This window comes from Neofelis nebulosa, chromosome 1, assembly GCF_028018385.1.
Source record: "Neofelis nebulosa isolate mNeoNeb1 chromosome 1, mNeoNeb1.pri, whole genome shotgun sequence".
Classification (NCBI taxonomy): Eukaryota; Metazoa; Chordata; class Mammalia; order Carnivora; family Felidae; genus Neofelis; species Neofelis nebulosa.
In genome coordinates this window covers 152,038,768-152,057,231 of record NC_080782.1, presented here as the reverse complement: position 1 = coordinate 152,057,231, position 18,464 = coordinate 152,038,768, and the positions used below count along the sequence as shown (strand labels likewise).

The 18,464-nt window shown below is 45.7% G+C and overlaps 1 protein-coding gene across 1 annotated transcript; it reads right to left on the bottom strand.

The window, feature by feature from the left end:
- Positions 1–15,083: 15,083 nt before the first annotated feature.
- On the bottom strand, positions 15,084–18,261 carry LOC131490027 (uncharacterized). Its single transcript, XM_058692019.1, has 2 exons — positions 18,059–18,261; positions 15,084–17,454 (listed from the first exon to the last, which is right to left on the bottom strand). The coding sequence occupies exon 2, from the start codon at positions 16,099–16,101 to the stop codon at positions 15,091–15,093; it is 1,011 nt and encodes a 336-aa protein (XP_058548002.1). The 5' UTR covers positions 16,102–17,454; positions 18,059–18,261; the 3' UTR covers positions 15,084–15,090.
- Between the last annotated feature and the right edge of the window lie 203 nt (positions 18,262–18,464).

The window sequence follows — 18,464 nt, the reverse complement described above, 5'->3', positions numbered from 1 at the left end:
TCATTATTTGTTTCCATGTATTTTTCATTATGTTTTTAAATTTCTTATTTGGCCCGTTTATTCTTTAGCATTATGTTGTTTAACATTCACGTATTTGTGGTTTTTCAAAAAAAAATTGTGGCTCACTTCCAGTTTCATAGCATGGTGGTTAGAAAATAATCATGGTATTATCTAAATATTTTTGTTTTTATTGAGACCTTATTTGTGACCTAGTATTTGATCCTCCCTGGAGAATGTCCCATGTGCACTTGAAAAGAATGTGTAGTCTGATTCTTTAATATGGATAGTTCTGAATACATCAGCTAAATTCATCTGGTGCAGTGTGTCTTTCATAGCCATTATTACCTTGTTGATTTCTGCTTAGATTATTTGTCCACAGCTATAATTGTGGCATTAACATCTGTTAATACTCTTAATGAGTTCCTTTGTATTTGTTGTTCTATGCATTTGAGTGTTCCAATTTGGGCATAAATATTTACAATTGTTAGATCTTTTTGTTAATTAGACCTCTTTACTATGACATAGTTACCTTATTCATCTCTTGTTAGCCTTTGGGTTAAAATCTAGTTTCCCTAATATAAGTATTGCTCCTCTGGCTTTCTTCTGACATCCATTTTCATGATAAATATCTCTCCATCCCTTCACTCCCAATGTGCAGGTATCTTTAGGTATAATGATTCTCTTAAAGACAGCATATTGATGGGTATTGTTTTTCTTATGCATTCTGACACCCTATGTCTCTTGATTGGAGTATGTAGTCTACATTCAGAGTGACTATTGGCAGTTATTAATTTACTGCCATGTTTGTTTTGTCATTGCTTATGGAGATTTCCTCTTTTTCCTTCTAGTCTTTGTTGTTTTTGTCTTTCTCACTCAAAGAATTCCCTTTTACTATTTCTTGAAGGTCTGGTTTAATGGTCATGAACCAATATAGTTTTGTTTGTCAGGGAAACTATTTATCTCTGCTATTCTGAATGACAGCCTTCATGCATAGAGTATTCTCAGCTACATATTTTTCCCATTCCGTGTGTTGAATGTATCGTGCCACTCCCTTCCGCTGGCCTGGTTTCTGTGGGGGAAGTCTGCTGTTAACATCATTTGTCTTTCCTTATAGGTTGGACTTCTTTCTTCTTATACTTTCAGGATGTTTTTATTATCTCCATATTTTACAAATTTTATTACAATATGTATTTGATTTTGGCTTGTTTTGTTGAGTTTGATGGGGCTTCCCTATATCTTTTGGATTTGGATGTCTCCGATTATGGAAGTCTTCAGCTGTAATTTCTTTTTGGTGCCATTGTAGATGGGATTTTTTATCTTTCTGCTACGTCATCATGACTATAGAAATGAACAGATTCCTGCATAATAATTGTATATCGTATAACTTTATTGAATGAATTTTCAATTCCAATGGAGAAATGGTGGATTCATTAAGGTTTTTTATATAGTGTCCTATCATCTGCAAATAGTAAGTTTTCATTCTCCCTTACCATGTTGGGATGACTTTTCTTTCTTTTTTCTTGTTCTATTGCTATGTTTACCACTTTTTGTATTATGTTGAACAAAGGTGGTGAAAGTAGATATTTGTACTTCCTTCCTGATCATAGAGGAAAGGTTTTCACTTTGTCACCACTGAGTATGTTAGCATGTTTCATTTTTATATATGGCCTTTTTCATGTTGAGGTATACACTTTCTAAACCCACTTTGTTGAGTTGTGAAAATGAACAGATGATGTATTTTGTCAAGTGCTTTGTCTGCGTCTATAGAGATGATCATATGGTTTTTACCCTTCATCTTTTTTAATATGACTTATAAAATTGTTTTACCTGTGAATTGTGAACCACCCATGCATTCCTAAAATCACAGTGGATTGTGATTAATGATGTTTACATATTAGGGGTGCCTGGGTGGCTCTGGTTAAGCATCTGACTTCGGCTTCAGGTCATGGTCTCACGGTTCGGGAGCCATTTGCTGAAAGGGAGTTGGTGTCAACATCTCTATGGATGTGTACAACTCCACAGTGCATTCTCCATTTTCAGAGCAGAAAGAAGATGTCTACAAAGGTTTCTACAAGTGCAACCATGGTCCACCTTCAGCTTCACTGTCCTGTGACACCCTCACAACCTTGTTTCTGGTGAGTCTGTCGGGGGCATCGCTCAACTGTACCTGTCTCAGCCCCTCCAGTCCTCCAGCCTGCAGTCTGGTCCTCCCACTGCTGCCACACTGAGGGGCGCAGAGCACGAACAAGCTGAACTCATCTTCAGGTTTCCCATGTGGAGCTGAAGTGTCTGACTTTGAGAAGTGGTTATAGAGGTCACTTCCATTTCAGGAAAACCACTCCTTGCAGGAAAGGGTCAGGGTTAATTTTGGAAAAAAAAACAAAAAAACAAAAACAAAACAAACTTCCCAAAGATATGTTTTACTTAGCCCATAATGAATGGGCTCCCCCATCTTTGGGGCCAGACTGATGGAATATTGGGGAAAGTGTTCTGGTAGGGACATATTTGGGTTTAAATGACTGATCCGTACATTGAGAGGTACAAGGATATTCTCCTCATCCTGTCTAATTGGGGTGATCTGACAAGTCAACTTATTCCAGCCATTCTGTGTCACTGTGTTCTCCAGTGTAAGTGAAGATGCTGGTTTTGCCTACAGAGAGGAAGAATTAACCTGTCAGGAAACAAGCACATAGGGTATGGTCCCCAGAAAAGGCTAGACTAGGGATGGAAATGGTCTTGGGTGTATGCCTGAAGGAAGACATGAGACCCCTGGTCCTGTAATTAATAGTGAGTGTTCCACATCTCCTATGGAGTGCCAAAGTGAATGTCAGAGGACCCCACTCCTGTCCCAAGTTTATGCAGAGAGAGGGAGGGACTGGCCTTGAGATTGCCAGATGAGCTGACCACCAGCATGTTCCTCTGTGACTCCACTGTGGTGGTGGGCATGAGGCAAAGGTCATGCCCAAACAGGCATTCAGGAAGAGTGGCTAGAGTGGGTGTATAACATCTCACACAAGTCAGCACACCAGCTCAGGGCTCACTCCCTTATCTGACCGGGCTCCTTTTGACAGGTCTTGGGGGGGATGATATTTAGGCTAAAGACACCAGTAAGAGGAGCCAATGCGATGTAAGTTTTGAGTAAGCCCAACATCAATGACAACCATCCCATTAAAACCCATCATTATCTACTTCCACTAGAATAAACTAAACTTCTCAAATGCCCTCAACACACGGAACACACTTTTCCTCAATAATTCCCACTGTCAAACAGACATTTGGGCTTCACAAGTACTTATCCTTCCATCTTTGGAAATACAGTTGGCAAACGATATGTTTTAGCTACCCTATGCACTCATCGTTGCCTGGAGAGAAGAAAGCCACGATGATGTGACTTTCCACACAGGTTGCCCTGTATTTTCCCAGCTGTGTCTGGTCAGGGCTCACTTTGCTCTTTCTGGTTTGGGCACAGAACCGGGGCTGCATTTGCTAGTCACAGTCTTATTGACCAACCACTTGCTAACACACCAGATTTAAGAACATCCAGAGTCTTCTGACCCACCCCAAATATGAAAGATGAATAATTAAGAACACTCGCCAAATAAAAGCCCAGAGAAATGTCATCTTTAATATGTCACACGATTCACAGACCCCCCCCCCAAAGCCAATGATGACCTAGGTGTTAGGATTCCCAATGGATTTGAAAGGAGACATCATTAAAAAATGCTTAAGCAAGCAATTACAAATGTGTTTGAAACAAATGAGAATAAGTCTCAGGAAAGGAAGAAAGGTGTAAAGAAGTACATAATCAACAATTACAACTGAAAAGGATAATGACTACAACTTTTAACCCCCCCCCCCCACACACACAACACACACAAAGAATAAAACCTAATGTTTATGTCACAGGAATCTCAGAAAGAGAAAATACAAAAAAAGTAGGGACTAAAAATATATTTCAAGAGAAAAATCAAAAAATTGTTTCAGGAAATCATGGCTGATTTTCCAAATTTGACAAAAGATGTGAACCTAATGATCTAAGAAAGTGAGTAAATACCAAAGAGTTGAAACCTCAAGAAACTCACCAGGAAACATGCTAGGACTACACTATGCTCCCACCCCATTCACATTTTTCCAGTTCTATCCCCATAAGCTTGCATGTGCGGCCTTGGAAGATAATGAGGTTATGTTAGGTCACAAGTTTATGACCCTCATCATGAGGTTAGCATGCTTACAAGGAGAGATGCCAGAGAGCTGGCACTCTCTCTCCATGCACACATACAGAGAGAGGTCATGTGAACACAAAGCCAGAAGGTGACCATCTGCAAGCCAAGAAGATGAATCTTCCCAGAACGTGACCACACTCGTGGCCTTGTTGGATTTCTACCCTAGACAACTGTAAGAATGTGCATTATGGATTTTTAGCCATTGGCTTAAACTTAGTGCATTTTTACACACTGCAATAAAGCAAGATTCAGAAACTAAAATACATGGTGGATGGGACTTTATCAAGATTAAAACATCTTGGGGCGCCTGGGTGGCCCAGTCGGTTAAGCGTCCGACTTCAGCCAGGTCACGATCTCGCGGTCCGTGAGTTTGAGCCCCGCGTCGGGCTCTGGGCTGATGGCTCAGAGCCTGGAGCCTGTTTCCGATTCTGTGTCTCCCTCTCTCTCTGCCCCTCCCCCATTCATGCTATGTCTCTCTCTGTCCCAAAAATAAATAAAAAACGTTGAAAAAAAAAATTTAAAAGATTAAAACATCTTGCTCTTTTAAAGAGCCTGTTTGTTAGCTAACTTAATATAACATATTATAATTATATGAATTATGTAAATAATAAATATGATTATATTAATTATATATAATTAATGTAATCATGATAATATAATCATGATAATTATAATAATCATATATAATTAATATAATCATGAAAATTATAATAATTATTTAAATAATTATTATAATTATCACGATTATAATATAAATTATATTAAAAATAATGTAGGGGTGCCTGAGTGGCTCAGTCCATTAAGTGTCCGACTTTAACTCAGGTCAAGATCTCCTTGTTCATGAATTTGAGCCCTGCATCTGTCTCTGTGCTGACAGCTCAGAGTCTGGAGCCTGCTTCAGATTCTGTGTCTCCCCTCTCTCTGCCCCTCCCCCACTTGCACTCTGTCTCTCTCAAAAATAAATAAATAAACATTAAAAAAATATCCTGTTGGGGCGCCTGGGTGGCGCAGTCGGTTAAGCGTCCGACTTCAGCCAGGTCACGATCTCGCGGTCCGTGATTTCGAGCCCCGCGTCAGGCTCTGGGCTGATGGCTCAGAGCCTGGAGCCTGTTTCCGATTCTGTGTCTCCCTCTCTCTCTGCCCCTCCCCCGTTCATGCTATGTCTCTCTCTGTCCCAAAAATAAATAAAAATCGTTGAAAAAAAAATATCCTGTTAATAGGATAAAAATACAAGCTATACACAAGGCGAACATGGTTGCAAACCACACATGTGACAAAGAACTTGTATCTACACAGTATAAAAAAATTCAGAATGCAACAAAAAATAAGAAGGAAAACATTTTCCAAATAGGAAATGGGCAAAAGACATGAAGAAACATTTCAGCAAAGATAACATACAGGTGGCATAAGCACATGAGAAAATGTTATATACATCACTAGCCGTGAGGTAAATACAAATGACAACTGGCTGAGTAATCACTCCCCGCCTGTTAGAAGAGCTGGTTCAACTAAAACAGTGAAAAGATAAAATGTTGTAAAGAGGCGGCTCTCTCATGCATTGCTGGTGGGAATGTAAATAGCACAGCCACTGTGGTAAGACAGTTTGATAGCTGAACATAAACCCTACAACCTAGCGGTCAGGTTCCTGGACATTTATTTATCCCAGAGAATTTAAACTTAAAATCCCACAAAACACTGGGCACAAATGTTCACTGCAGGGTAATGTGTAATAGCCAAACCACTGGAAGCAAACAAAATGTCCCTCGAATGGATAAACAAAGCATTCCATCCACACTAGGGAGCCCTACATAGTGACAAAGAACATATATGTGCACACACACACACACACACACACACACACAAAGTAAACTCAGCAAAACAGTCTTCTCAGTGGAGATGCAGAGCCAGGAGGGAGGCATCAGCATAATGTTCAAAATGAAATGGAAACGTCTTTCACCTACATATGAATACGTGCCATGACATGGAGACCCCCGTCAGGGTTCTGGTAGGTAGGAAGCTGCTTCCAAGGAGAATGCAGGCAAATGGTCTGTATAGAGCCAATGAAGTGGGGGTCTACTTCTGGGATGAGACTGATAAATGAGGCAGAAAACTGGTGAAGTTTCTAAAGCTAGCAGAGGTTTTTTGCGTTTGTACAGCATGAGATCATTTACATTGCCCCTGGGGGGAGAAAGGTTTTGCATCTCTATTCTCTTAGGCTTGTGGCTTAGTTTTCTCTTCACTTGTGCCCTTGAAAGAGTCTTAACAAGTCCTCATTGTACACAGTAAGTCAGAGTTGCCAGAGTCCAGAGTCCCTTGGTGGGCTTGTGTGATGGTGCCCTTACCATGACAATGAAGTCCACAGACAAGTCTTGTGCTTTTCCTGCAAGTCCTGCTTCTAACAGGGCCAGTCTGGGGGTGCCTATTTGCAAGTCCTCAGGTGAGGACATGTGATGAAGGCTGGACATTGGGACTAGCCTTCAATGATCCATATTTCCGTGACTCCCTGCTCTCCTTCCAGTGCTGTGTAGGTCCGTGCCCTTGATGCTCCTTTCGTATAAACCCTTGACTACTTGGTCTGTCTACTCCTCCTCACCCTGTATGGTAGTCCTGTGGCTACCCTTGAAACCTCAGGCATAAGTTTTCTTGCCCACCTCTGCACACTGGCCCTCCAGATCAGGGTCTGGTACACCTTGCGCTTTCAATAGATGCTTGTTGAAAAATCGCATGTAGGATGTCCTGTCTTTCTCTGTCGCCAAAATAAGTAAACATTGAAAAAAAAATTGAAGAAAAAGAAAAGAAAAGTCACACGGATGAGTTGAGATCTGAGGCACACTGTGAAGAAAACATGGGGGGTGGGAGGTAGTGGAGGTGGAAAGGCGGTTCCACAGAGTTGAAGGACGTGACAAAGTCCGCAGTGGCAGGTTGGACTTGAGGGTGGGACCAATGGTGGTGTAGTCCAGGTAGGGCCATGGGAAGGGCATGCAGAGCTGAAAAGCACCAACATTTCAAGGAGAAGGGAGGTGGAAGGAGTCTCGTATTCCCAGTGTGTCTCCCTGTCCCTGAGGGCTGCTGTTTCGGTCACGGGTCCCAAGTGGGGAGGGTGCACAGCTGCAGATGTCCATGGTTTGCAGGAACCTGAGGGAGAGTGAAGAACAAACACAGGGGCCTAGGATGCAAGAGGAAGCACTAGGTTCATGTACAGCCACCTCCCTGCGAAATCAGCTTTTCAAAACCTTCCTGGGTCTCTTCAGAGGTGACAGGGAGGTCTCCACCTGGGGAAGAGACACCTGATAGCCCCTCTCCCACTAGTCTGGTCTCTGGAGCCCTCTCCCTGGCTCCTGGCTGTCAGGTTGGCGGGCAGGCGGTCATACCACCTGGTGGGCGCACCTAGGTGTGGTGTTGCAGACCCTGGCGCCCAGCAGCTGTGCCCCCTGTGGGAGGTCGGGGGGCTTGGATCCCAGATCCAAGCGGGTATGCGGGAGCGAGCCCATGGTTGCGCGCAGACGTGTGGGCCAGGTACTGAGCCCGGTGAGGGACACAGCTCAAGCTGCAGCTGTTCTGTGTGTCCTGGCTCCCAGACCACCTGCTGCCCATGCTCCCAAGTCTCTCAGCCAGCCTGGGGCTGACGCCCACCCCACTCCCCCGCCAGGGACATCCTGCTGCCTGGTGCCTGCATCCAGGTAGCTGTGGAGGTAGCGGTAACGGGGCACTCGCAGAGGACTGGGAGCCATGAGCCTCCAGCCCAGGAGGGTGGTGGCCCTGCTGCTCCTGAAGCTCCTGGAGGCAGAGGCCAATTCGCGGGATCAACTCCCAAAGGCGCCTCTGGGCTGCAGCTGCACTCCTGGAGCGCCAACACTGCCAGGGGCTGAGGGCGATGCGATGCCCCCAGGCACCCCTGAAAGACCATATGCAAGAAGCCTAAAGGTGGAGCAGCTGAGACCCACAGCCTCTCTCCAGGACCTGCCTCAGTCGTGGTGCTGCCAAGATAGGGATCCTCGTGACAGGGTCCTATGTGGCCTTCCCCCTGCCCCTCTCTGTCTTCCCCTTCCAACCCCACCCACCCACCCCCACCCACCCCCGCCCCTCGTGCTACTGGATTCTTCTTGTGCTCCTTTCGGGCTGAGGTCTGGAGGACTCAGGAGTGACCTTTATGGGTTTTACCCCAGTTCCTTGGAGGAGGAGGGCCCGAGATCGAGTGGGGGGGTTAGGTTCCAGTGGTGGGGAGCGGCACAGGTACGGGGGGGTGCTCCCTGAGTGCCCTGAGGTCTGACTGGGTTGGTGGCTGGAGGGTGGAGGTGCGAACGAAGGAATGAATGCATGGACCTGTGGTTGTGGGGAAATGTCGAGGCAGGGCCAGGGAAGTCACAGCTATGAGCAGGACGAAACATTCCTACCTGTGAAAATGAAGCGCAGGGACCTCAGTGTGCAGGGAAACATTCCAGGGAGAGTCAGGGTGGTGGGCCTGAGTTGCTGGAGCCCAGCCAGGGAACTTGTTGAAGTGATGTAGAGTGGAAGCTGCAGGTGAACACAAGCCTCCTGCCTCCCCCCTGCACACCCCTGCCCTGCCCTGCCCCTGGCAGCAAAGTTGCACCCTCTGATGGGGTGGGGAGATCCCACGCTGCTTTTTGCTAAAGGCGGTCCTTTAACATGGGAGTTAATGGGACTATGGGGTGTGGAGTCTGAATTAGGGGTTGTGCAACTCCCTGTTGAGGTCTTCATTTCTGAAGGCAATTTACTTTCAATCAATGAACTCAAAGCAAGTGGGCGATGAACACGTGGAGCTCCTTTCTTTTAGAGGGTGGTCCAGACTCTTTCCTACTTGGAGTTGTGTGCTGGAGAGGACTGGGGTTTTGGGATTCAGTACAAGATCATCTTTGGAAAATGTTGGGTGGGAACGTCTTCTTCGTACTCTCCCGAGGAAGGTGGATGGAAAAGCTCCTTGTTCCAGGCAGACTTGTCGGTTTTGCTCTTCATATCTGTGGGGCATGGTGCTTCATGTTTCTGTGGAGCGCCTCCTCTCTTGCATTCGTTCCGTGTTTCAAGAGTTTCAGACCTTAGGAATCACATCTCCTCTGCGACTCACCAGGCAGCACAAGGGAGAAGTGACTCTGAGCCCACCGTGTCCCTAGAAACCAGTGCATGTGTACTTGAGGAGCCAGTGCTCGCCTCTCAGCCTCCTTTTGAAATCAGCTCTTGAGCAAATGCTCTTTCATCCCATGGGTTCTCCCGTGTGTGTGGGTGTGTGAGTGTGTGTGTGTGTGTGTGGTGCTGTGGCCTGTATGTAGTCCGGACTGCGTTAGGAACCCAGTTCTTTCCAAAGACTGTTTTGTTGCATAGAATTTCTCATTTCAATAGAGTGTTCCAATCCTGTCTCAAAGGTTGAAAACATCCTGAAGGCAGCACCGTGACCTCACTGAAAGCAAAAGCCTAAAAGCAGAGGCTTTCAAAAACTTACATATCAAGATGACTGGTACTTTTATGTTTTCAGTAAGATGGTGTGGTGTAGGCCACTTTTAGCAGCTCACGCTCCTAAGCATCTGTTTTGTCCCCGGGGGGGGGGGTGAGTTTTCTGTCTCAGGAATCAAGGAGATTATGATTTTCTTGAATATCATTATTTTCATAATTACCATGATTACTATATTCTTCATATCCCATCGCATGGAATTTGATACATGTGCTTGATACCCGAAACGTTTTCATCACAAAACACTCACTACAACAAGGAGAAAAAAATAACTTGTGTGATGGACAATGTCCCTTACCTTTATTGTACTGTTTTAGTGGTATGTACATATGTTAAGAGTGACGAGAGTGTCCACTTTGATCTAAGGAGATTTTTGCGACATAATGATCCTTCAATGAACCATAAAAATAATTGAAAATCTGACATAGGTAGTAATCTGTCTAGCACTCTGTCCTTTTTGATATGAAATAGTAAGTAAAGAAATCATCTTTCAAAAACTGCCGAGTCATAATAATTCCTTATTATTCGGGTAGGTCTGGTCAATGTAATGGAATGAACTAAGGTCTTTGAAATAGACGAAGCTAGAATTTGAGCTATTGAAGTCATATTTACTCTCTATTTCCCTGTTGACATGGTCTTTTTTTATTCGCTGATGCCTTTTGCCCTTTAACCTATTTCCCTCCTTCCTGCCCCTCACCTTTGCAATCATCTTTATGTATTTATGGGTTTTTTTAATTATGTTTTGAGAATTTTTGTATTTTGATTTCTTATTTTCTGTTTCAGTTTTCACATATATGTGCAAGCATTTGGTACTTGTCTTTCTCTGTGTAATTTATTTCACTTAGCATAATGCCCTCCAGGCTATTATAAACAATGTGGCATAATACAGGTGTGAAGGTATTTTGGGGAGTTAGTGATTTCATGTGTTCTGAGTAATACCTAGGGGGGTTATTGAGGGAAATTGCTGGATGATATGGATGTTCTAGTTTGAATTTTTTGAGGAAACTTTATATTGTTTTCGACTGCCGCTGCACCAAGTCCCAGCAACAGAGCACAATGATTCGCTTTCCTCCACATTTTACCCAACACTTGTAATTTCTTGTCTTTTTGATAAGATCATTCAGACAGGTTTGAGGTGATATGTCTTTCACTTTGGATTTTCATTACCCTAATGTGGAGTGACATTGCACATCTCTTCATGTATGTGCTGGCCATCTGTATGGCTTCATTGGAAAAATGCCTCTTCAGGACTCTGCCACTTTCATAATTGCTCTTTGGTTTTGCATTGTTGTGCTGTAGGAGTTCTTTATATCTTTTATCTATCAACCCTTTACCATGTATGTAGTTTGCAAGTATTTTCTCCCATTCACTATGTTGCCTTTTCATTCTGTTGAAGATATTTTTGCTGTGCAGAACTTTTTTTTTTTTAGTTTCATGTAGTCCCACTTCTTTATTTTTCCTTTGTAGGTTTGGCTTCTGGTGTCAAATCCCAAAACCCAGTGTCAAGACTGAGATCAAAAACATTTTCATGGGTTCTGCACTTGGCTTTAGGGCAGCAGAAAGGATTGCTTAAGACTCCATGCAAGTCAAGAGAGGCGACAGGGATTTTAAGGGATGTCTCCGTGAGCTGCTCTCAAGCTCCTGTAGTCATTAAATATACAAACAATGTGCAACACGTCAGTGGGCCACATGCTAGAAAGAATGTATTAAAGACATGGTGCAAACCAAATTTAGACAGGAAAAAATATTCCATGCAACAACATGATCTAAGGACTTTGTGAGCACGTGCAGAACCCAACCCCTACATACACATCTACATACACCCTACATACACATACACATCTACATACACCCTACATACACATAGATCAGCGTAGTCTAGCCTGCCCCCCAGGGGCCCACCAACTAGGCAAGTGAACTGCTGCTGGCTGTTTGCAGCAAGGCCAGAGAACAGTGATCTGCTTTGCAAAGCGTTCCCTATAATCTCCTAACTCAGGACAGTATTGTGCGATTTCCCACACCTTCTGCCCAAGTTTTTATCCAGTATTTTTCTGGTTTTGGGTCTTAAGTCTTTTTTTTTTTAATTTTTTTTAACGTTTATTTATTTTTGAGACAGGGAGAGACAGCATGAACGGGGGAGGGTCAGAGAGAGAGGGAGACACAGAATATGAAACAGGCTCTGGGCTCTGAGCTGTCAGCACGGAGCCTGACATGGGGCTCGAACTCACGGACCGCGAGATCATGACCTGAGCCTAAGTCGGATGCCCAACCGACTGAGCCACCCAGGCGCCCCACGTCTTAAGTCTTTAATACATTTTGACTTCGTTTCTGTGTGTGCTGTTAAATACATGTCAAGTTGTTTTTCTGTGCATGTTGTTTTTCTGTGCCCAGGGTTTCTGACACCACCTATTGAGGAGACTGCCTTTTCCTCAGGTTATATTCTTGGTTCTTTTGTTGTAAATTAATTGGTTACATATGCGTGGGATTCTTTCTGGGCCTTCAGTTCTGTTCCAATGATCTGTGTGTCTGTTTTAACACCAATACCATAGTGCTTGGGTTATTGTAGCTTTGAGATCCAGTTTAATATCAGAAAGCATGATGCTTCCAGCTGTGTTCTTCCTTCTCAAAGTGACTTTGGCTATTCAGGGCCTTTTGTGGTTCTGTCCTCATTGAAGGATTATTCTATTTTTGGAGATGTGCTTAAGCTTTGATAGGGATTGCACCTAGGGAATGTGTAGATGGCTTTAAGTAGTGTGGACATTTTGACCATCTTAATTCTTGGGATCCACTAGCATAGAATGTCTTTCCGCTTATTTCCGTCCTTCAACTTCTTTCTCCACTGATTTCTGGATTTCAGTAAAGAGGTCTTTCATGTTCTTGGTTAAATTCATGATTTTCTTTTTTAAGTTTTCTATGTTTATTTACTCTTGAGAGAGAGGTATACAGACAGAGAGAGAGAGAGAGAGAGAGAGAGAATGAATGGGGAAGAGCTGAGAGAAAGAGAGACACAGAATCTGAAGCAGGCTCCAGACTCTGAGTTGTCAGCACAGAGCCCAATGCAGGACTCAAAATACAATTCATGAGATCACAACCTGGGCCACAGTCAGATGCTTCACTGACTGTGCCACCCAGGTCCATAAATAAGGTGTGTTTGGATATACGTTTTGTTCAACCAGACACAGAGAGCTGTGACATAGACATATACTTCCCAACACATTCCCACAACACACCCTGTGCATCTTGGGAGGTAGCCACCTTGTCTCTATTTTCTGTCCTGGAACCCAGTGCCTGACTCAAACATTCAGTGAATTCATCCCAGAATACTGCAGTTGGGAAGAGACCTATATTTTTCATAGAGTTGCTGAAAGGCACCTCAAAATCATTGAATTTTACAGAGTTGTTTCTGATCTGCCTGGAATCCTCTGAGGATGTCTAAGTTGGAATGGTACTTTCTTTGGTGAGAGATCAGGGAGCCCTGCAGTATTCCTGTGTGTCTTGTGGTCACCAGAGGGTGCTGTGTGGCTGCTCATGACAAAGACACTGTTCCCCAAAGATGGGGGAGCCTGGAGGAGCCTGAAGCATGGAGTGGCTTTACTCGGTATCAAACCGTTGACTGAGTCTCCATCCTGCAGGCTCCTTGAGCTCCTGGTGTGCTTTGTAAAGGACTCTCTTGCTTGCGGAGGTTCAAGTGGTTCTTGCTGTTGCCACTGAATCCTCAGGATGAACACATTCAGGTCATGGTCTTTAACTCATTGACCTGACCTGCACTTACAGGTACTTTCCTGAGAGTAAGGGACCCAGCCTGGGTGGAGGGCCAGCAAGCAGACAGCAGTGGCCCAGGCTGCATCCTCCACTGGCCTGAAAGCAGGGACTGGCTGCTCTACTGAGAAGCAGAGCTATGGAACAAGAGGCGCACAGGTGGCTGGGGTTTGTCATGGGATGGGGCCTGGACGAGTGTGTTCCAGGACATGGGGCAGGGATGCTGTGCAGGAGATCACAATGAGGGAATGTGGTTTCTTTCCTGCCCCATGGGTCACTCCTAGGTACCCTGATGGCCTCAGTGCTGGCTTGTCCTCCTAATTCTTCAGGTATCCAGTCAGTCCTGGGGTCCTTGCTTTTCACATAAGGCCCCAACGTAATAAAGAGACTGTAGATATTGGAAACTGGAGGCAGCACCCGCAAAATACATATGAATTATGTTCCAAAAGTTGTGCTAGGTGTACAAGCCTAATAAAGAAAGAGAGATTTACAGTACACATGTACCGTTCTGTACAACGACGAGAGTCAAAGTATTGGAATTGGCCCAGTCATTCAGCTTCTGGAGAAGCAGAGTAGATGATGATGTGTGGCCCCTGAGAATGCAGAAGGGGACAGGACTGTGCCTGTCCACTGTGGGGACATCACGTACTAAAAGATCATAATCTTGGATCCTTCCACGCCCAACCTGACACACCACTCATAGACACAAACACAGACACCTGCTGCACTCAAAGCAAAAGGACTGGGAAGATGACACCATGTCTTATGGGCGATTATTTCTTCGAAGAATATAAATTTTTCTCCGCATTTATTTGTATTTATTTATTTATTTTCATATTTATTTATTTGGAAAGAGCGAGAAGGAGAATCCTGACCAAGACTTCAAGCTGTCATTGCGGAGCCTGACTTGGGACTTGATCTCGAGAACCATGAGATCATGACCGGAGCCAAATTCAACTCGGAAACTCAAACGATTGAGCCACCTTGGTGCCTGTCCTCATTATTTAAATCTTTAGTTTACTACATAAACGTCACCTGCAGAAAACCTTTAGGATCTTTGTACTTTATTGCCTAATAGATTAGCATAAATGGAATATTGAATATTTCACTTAGGTATTTTTATAATATGCACATTAGGCCAAATCAGCATGGCCTGCCCAGGAAAATGAAACATTTTCAAGGTATCGCTCTGGTCCAGACATTTCTCTTCTGGCTTCTGGTCTTGTGTCAAACCTCAAAGGGTCCCCATGCCAGATAATGAAGATATTCCAAGTAGGGAGCTTCACATAATCTTTGTTCTTTGGGGAGTATTCCTCTGTCAGAAAAATATTAGTTTCATTGAATTTTTAATGAATTATTAATCACTCTCATGTTATGTAGCCAGACACAACAGGCCATGTTGTATTTTTGCGCACACCTGAAAATTTTGGAGGAGCTAAAGCAGCAGAAACCGATATCGGTGGTTGCAGAGACTGGGGTGAGGGAATGAGCCATGGTGATTAGTAGTACACGTGTCTGTGTGATGGAAATGTTCTAGGAATACCTAGTGGACACGGTTGTAAATTCCTGTGAAGGTATGTAATGACACTTGATTTATAATTTCAACGGATCAGAGTAAAATTTTATTTGAAGTTAATTTATGTTTTATTTACAAAGAAAATACATAAGGCCGTTAAATATCTCTATACAAACCACAAAAATTACGAAGACTGCAATGACAGCGGAAGGGAATTCATCCTTTGGGGCTGCAGCCAACATGAGCCGCTGCTCGGGAGCTAAGGCTGGTTGCTCAGCTGCAGCAGGTGGTTGCTCCAGCCCTTCCATGCCCCCGCCAGCTGGGGCTGGAGGCCGCTCAGGCTGTAGGTCCACCAACGGGGCAGGTGTCTCTTCCAGCTCCTGACAGTGAATCAGAGCTGGGACTACAACCTGCACTGGTGGGTTTGCTGCAGGGAGGCTCAACTCTTCTATGTGCTGAGCTCTAGGATGAGTGGTGTCCTTAGCCAGTTTGCGCTGCAAAGCTGCAGCAGGTGGTTGATCCAGCCCTTCCGCGACCCCGACAGCTGGGGCTGAAGGCTGCTCAACTTCTGGGTCCTCCAAAGGGACATGTGGCTCTTCCAGCTCCTGACAGTGAATCAAAACTGGGACTACCACCCGCACTTGTGGTGAAGCTGTAGGGAGGGTCACTGCTTCTTCTAATTGCTGAGCTCCAGGATGAGTGGTGTCTTCAGCCAGCTTGGGCTGCGAAGCTGCAGCAGGTGGTTGCTCCAGCCCTTCCATGACCCCAACAGCTGGGGATGGAAGCTTCTCAGGTTCTGGGTCCACCAAGGGGGCAGGTGGCTCTTCCAGCTCCTGACAGTGAATTAGTGCTGCGACTAACACCTGCACTGGCAGGGATGCTGCATGGAGGGTCACTGATTCTTCTAATTGCTGAGCTCCAGGGTGAGTGGTGTCTTCAGCCAACTTGGGCTGCGAAGCTGCAGCGGGCACCACAGAGATATCAGGTGCTAGCTCCTGAGGGACGTCTGGATCTTGCCCTGGAATTTGTGCCTTAGCTTCAAGAATTGAAACTGTCATCACTGTGATTGCCATTCCAGGGCCATTCCTAATAAAGGAAACCTCTCCCGCAGACATTGTCATCTGAGTCCAACAACCCATCAGGAGGAATTCTCCCCAGATGGCATGCTAATCGAACAGTGATCTGATACTACGCACTGCTTCTAGCCCAGCCGCAGCCTCAGGAAATGTGCTCTGTGTGGCATACCCCATCCCCTCCATATGCCCGCATCTCCCATTCAGAGTCCTCCTCACCCCAAGACTCTGGCTCTTTGGGCTCACGGTTTCTCCGCGATGAGCAGAGAAGGCGGGCACAGCACTGCAGTTCGGAGCCTGGAATGTGGACCCCTACATATGCCTGCAGCATCTTCAGCCTGATGAAATGTGGGGGCTGGAAAAAATCCTGGGGGTACTGGTCCAGCCAGGTGCCCAGTATGGAGAAGGCCCTGGGGATACAAAAGTGGCCAGAACAATCAACATGGGGTGTTCCTAACACTCTGATGTCTCAGGACACCTCTGTGGGACCTGGCATCCTTGCCTCCTGATCCTGGATGTCCAGAGGCTGTCCCTACACCTTGTCCACCTGTGATTTGGAAGAAGTCCTGCCTGAGAGAGTCCTGATCACTGAAGAGGGACTGTCAAAATTCTATTTGACGCGAACCCCTTAACCAATGATGTGGTCGTCTCTGTCCTTCTTGGGGAAGCCAGACATACTCTTTGGTGTGTCCCCCTCCCTACCTCCCGCTACAATTCAATTCCATGCGTGAGTGGAGGGGTGGTGCCAGGATGAGTCAGTGCCTTCACTGAATATACTAGCGCTCTATGAAAATCCGAACAAATACGGGACAAAGGGACTCTGTCTCTTACTTGGGCTTTTTGGACCCTCCTCATACCTTAAACATGACGACCTGTGCCTATATGGTGACTCATTCACTCAGTGCACGTGTGAGTGTCCTTCCACTGACACTGGTCTCCCATGGTGTGGGTGATATGTGGTCCTTGAGCCCTCACTGTGTCTCCTGAACCCTTGCTAAACAAGCACACACTATTGATGTTCCACAAGGTGGTGAGCGTGATGCTCCCCAAAACCTTTATTCTGGGCTCCCATATGGGGTGGAGGCAAGCCTGTGAGTGGGAAGGGAAGGGGTTGGGCTCTCTAAGGGGCTGACTCTGTCCTCTGGCGCCCTTTTCTGTTTCACTGTGCCCACAACCTATCCTCTAACCTACAGGACAGGACCCCTTACCTTGCTTCCAGGGAGAAGCCCTCAGACCTTTGCCCTCTCACAGGACTCTCAGATGTGTGGGATGCTGGGCCCTGCAGCCCCTCCCACGCACAGTCTCAGCACTGCCCTCTTGGAGACGGAAGGCCCGCCAGCATGGGTACAGCCTACTCACATTTTCTCCTGCTCCCGGGGTCTGCCATCCTCCTCAGCGTCAGGATGGAAGCAGCTATATCTGGAGGGGGCCAGAAAAGCATCATATCAGGTGTCCTTTGGATACTACCTCTTGTCATATCCAGGGTCACTGACTGATGACTAGAATGAAGCTCTGGAGGGGAAGGTGCTGTCTGCTGTGTGCTTTGGATCCCAGTCAGCAACTACAGAAGTGCCTGCACATAGTAGGGCTTCCTGTATGGTTGGTGAATGATAGGACCCCAATCAGCTCCATCACACATATTGGTGTGGACCTAGGCGTGGGCCTTCTGCTTATCCACAGATATCCTTGCTCTGGTTCCATCCAGGACTCAGACCCCCAGATGGAGCCTCAAGTCTTTTCAAATGGGAATAGCCTAACTCAAGATCTGGTGACAGTGAGGGATGAGGCAGAAACTTGATCACGGGCAAGAGGACAAAGATGACCCAGCACAGACACAGCCCTGTCAGCAGACATTTCCACAGAGCCAGGGTCACTTTCCCTGCAGTGCCCCCACTGAGTACCTGCAGTTATTCTACCCCGATCAGAGGAACAAACTGAGACTCAGGGAGGTTTGGTGACTTTCCCTAGACTCAAAGCTTCAAGGGGCTAAATCACACTAGGCTGCGAAGGGCAGGGTGCTCACCTCTTAAACAGTAGGTCCAGGACCTGTTGGGTGGTAGCAAAAGCTCTCTACGTTCCCAAGAATGTGCAGAGGTAGGTGGGGTCTCTACCCAGGAAGGCGGGCACCATGTGCTCCACTCGCTGTTCCAGTAGCATCCAGGCTCCTTCGATGGTCCACTCCACACAATTCTCATTTTTTACCCTGAGGTAGAACAGAAGAGGGACACAAAGTCAGACACAGCACTATGGACATCAGGAGGGTTGGGGCCCAGAATGCAGACCAAACTCACCAGCCCTCAGTGACTTGTCGAAAGAGTGAGACCTGGGTGCCCACAGTAGGAAAAATGATCTGGGCATTCACACGAGAATTTGAGGTGGGGAATGGCTGAACACGTTAGGATCTGAGGTCAGATTGTTAGATGAGTGTG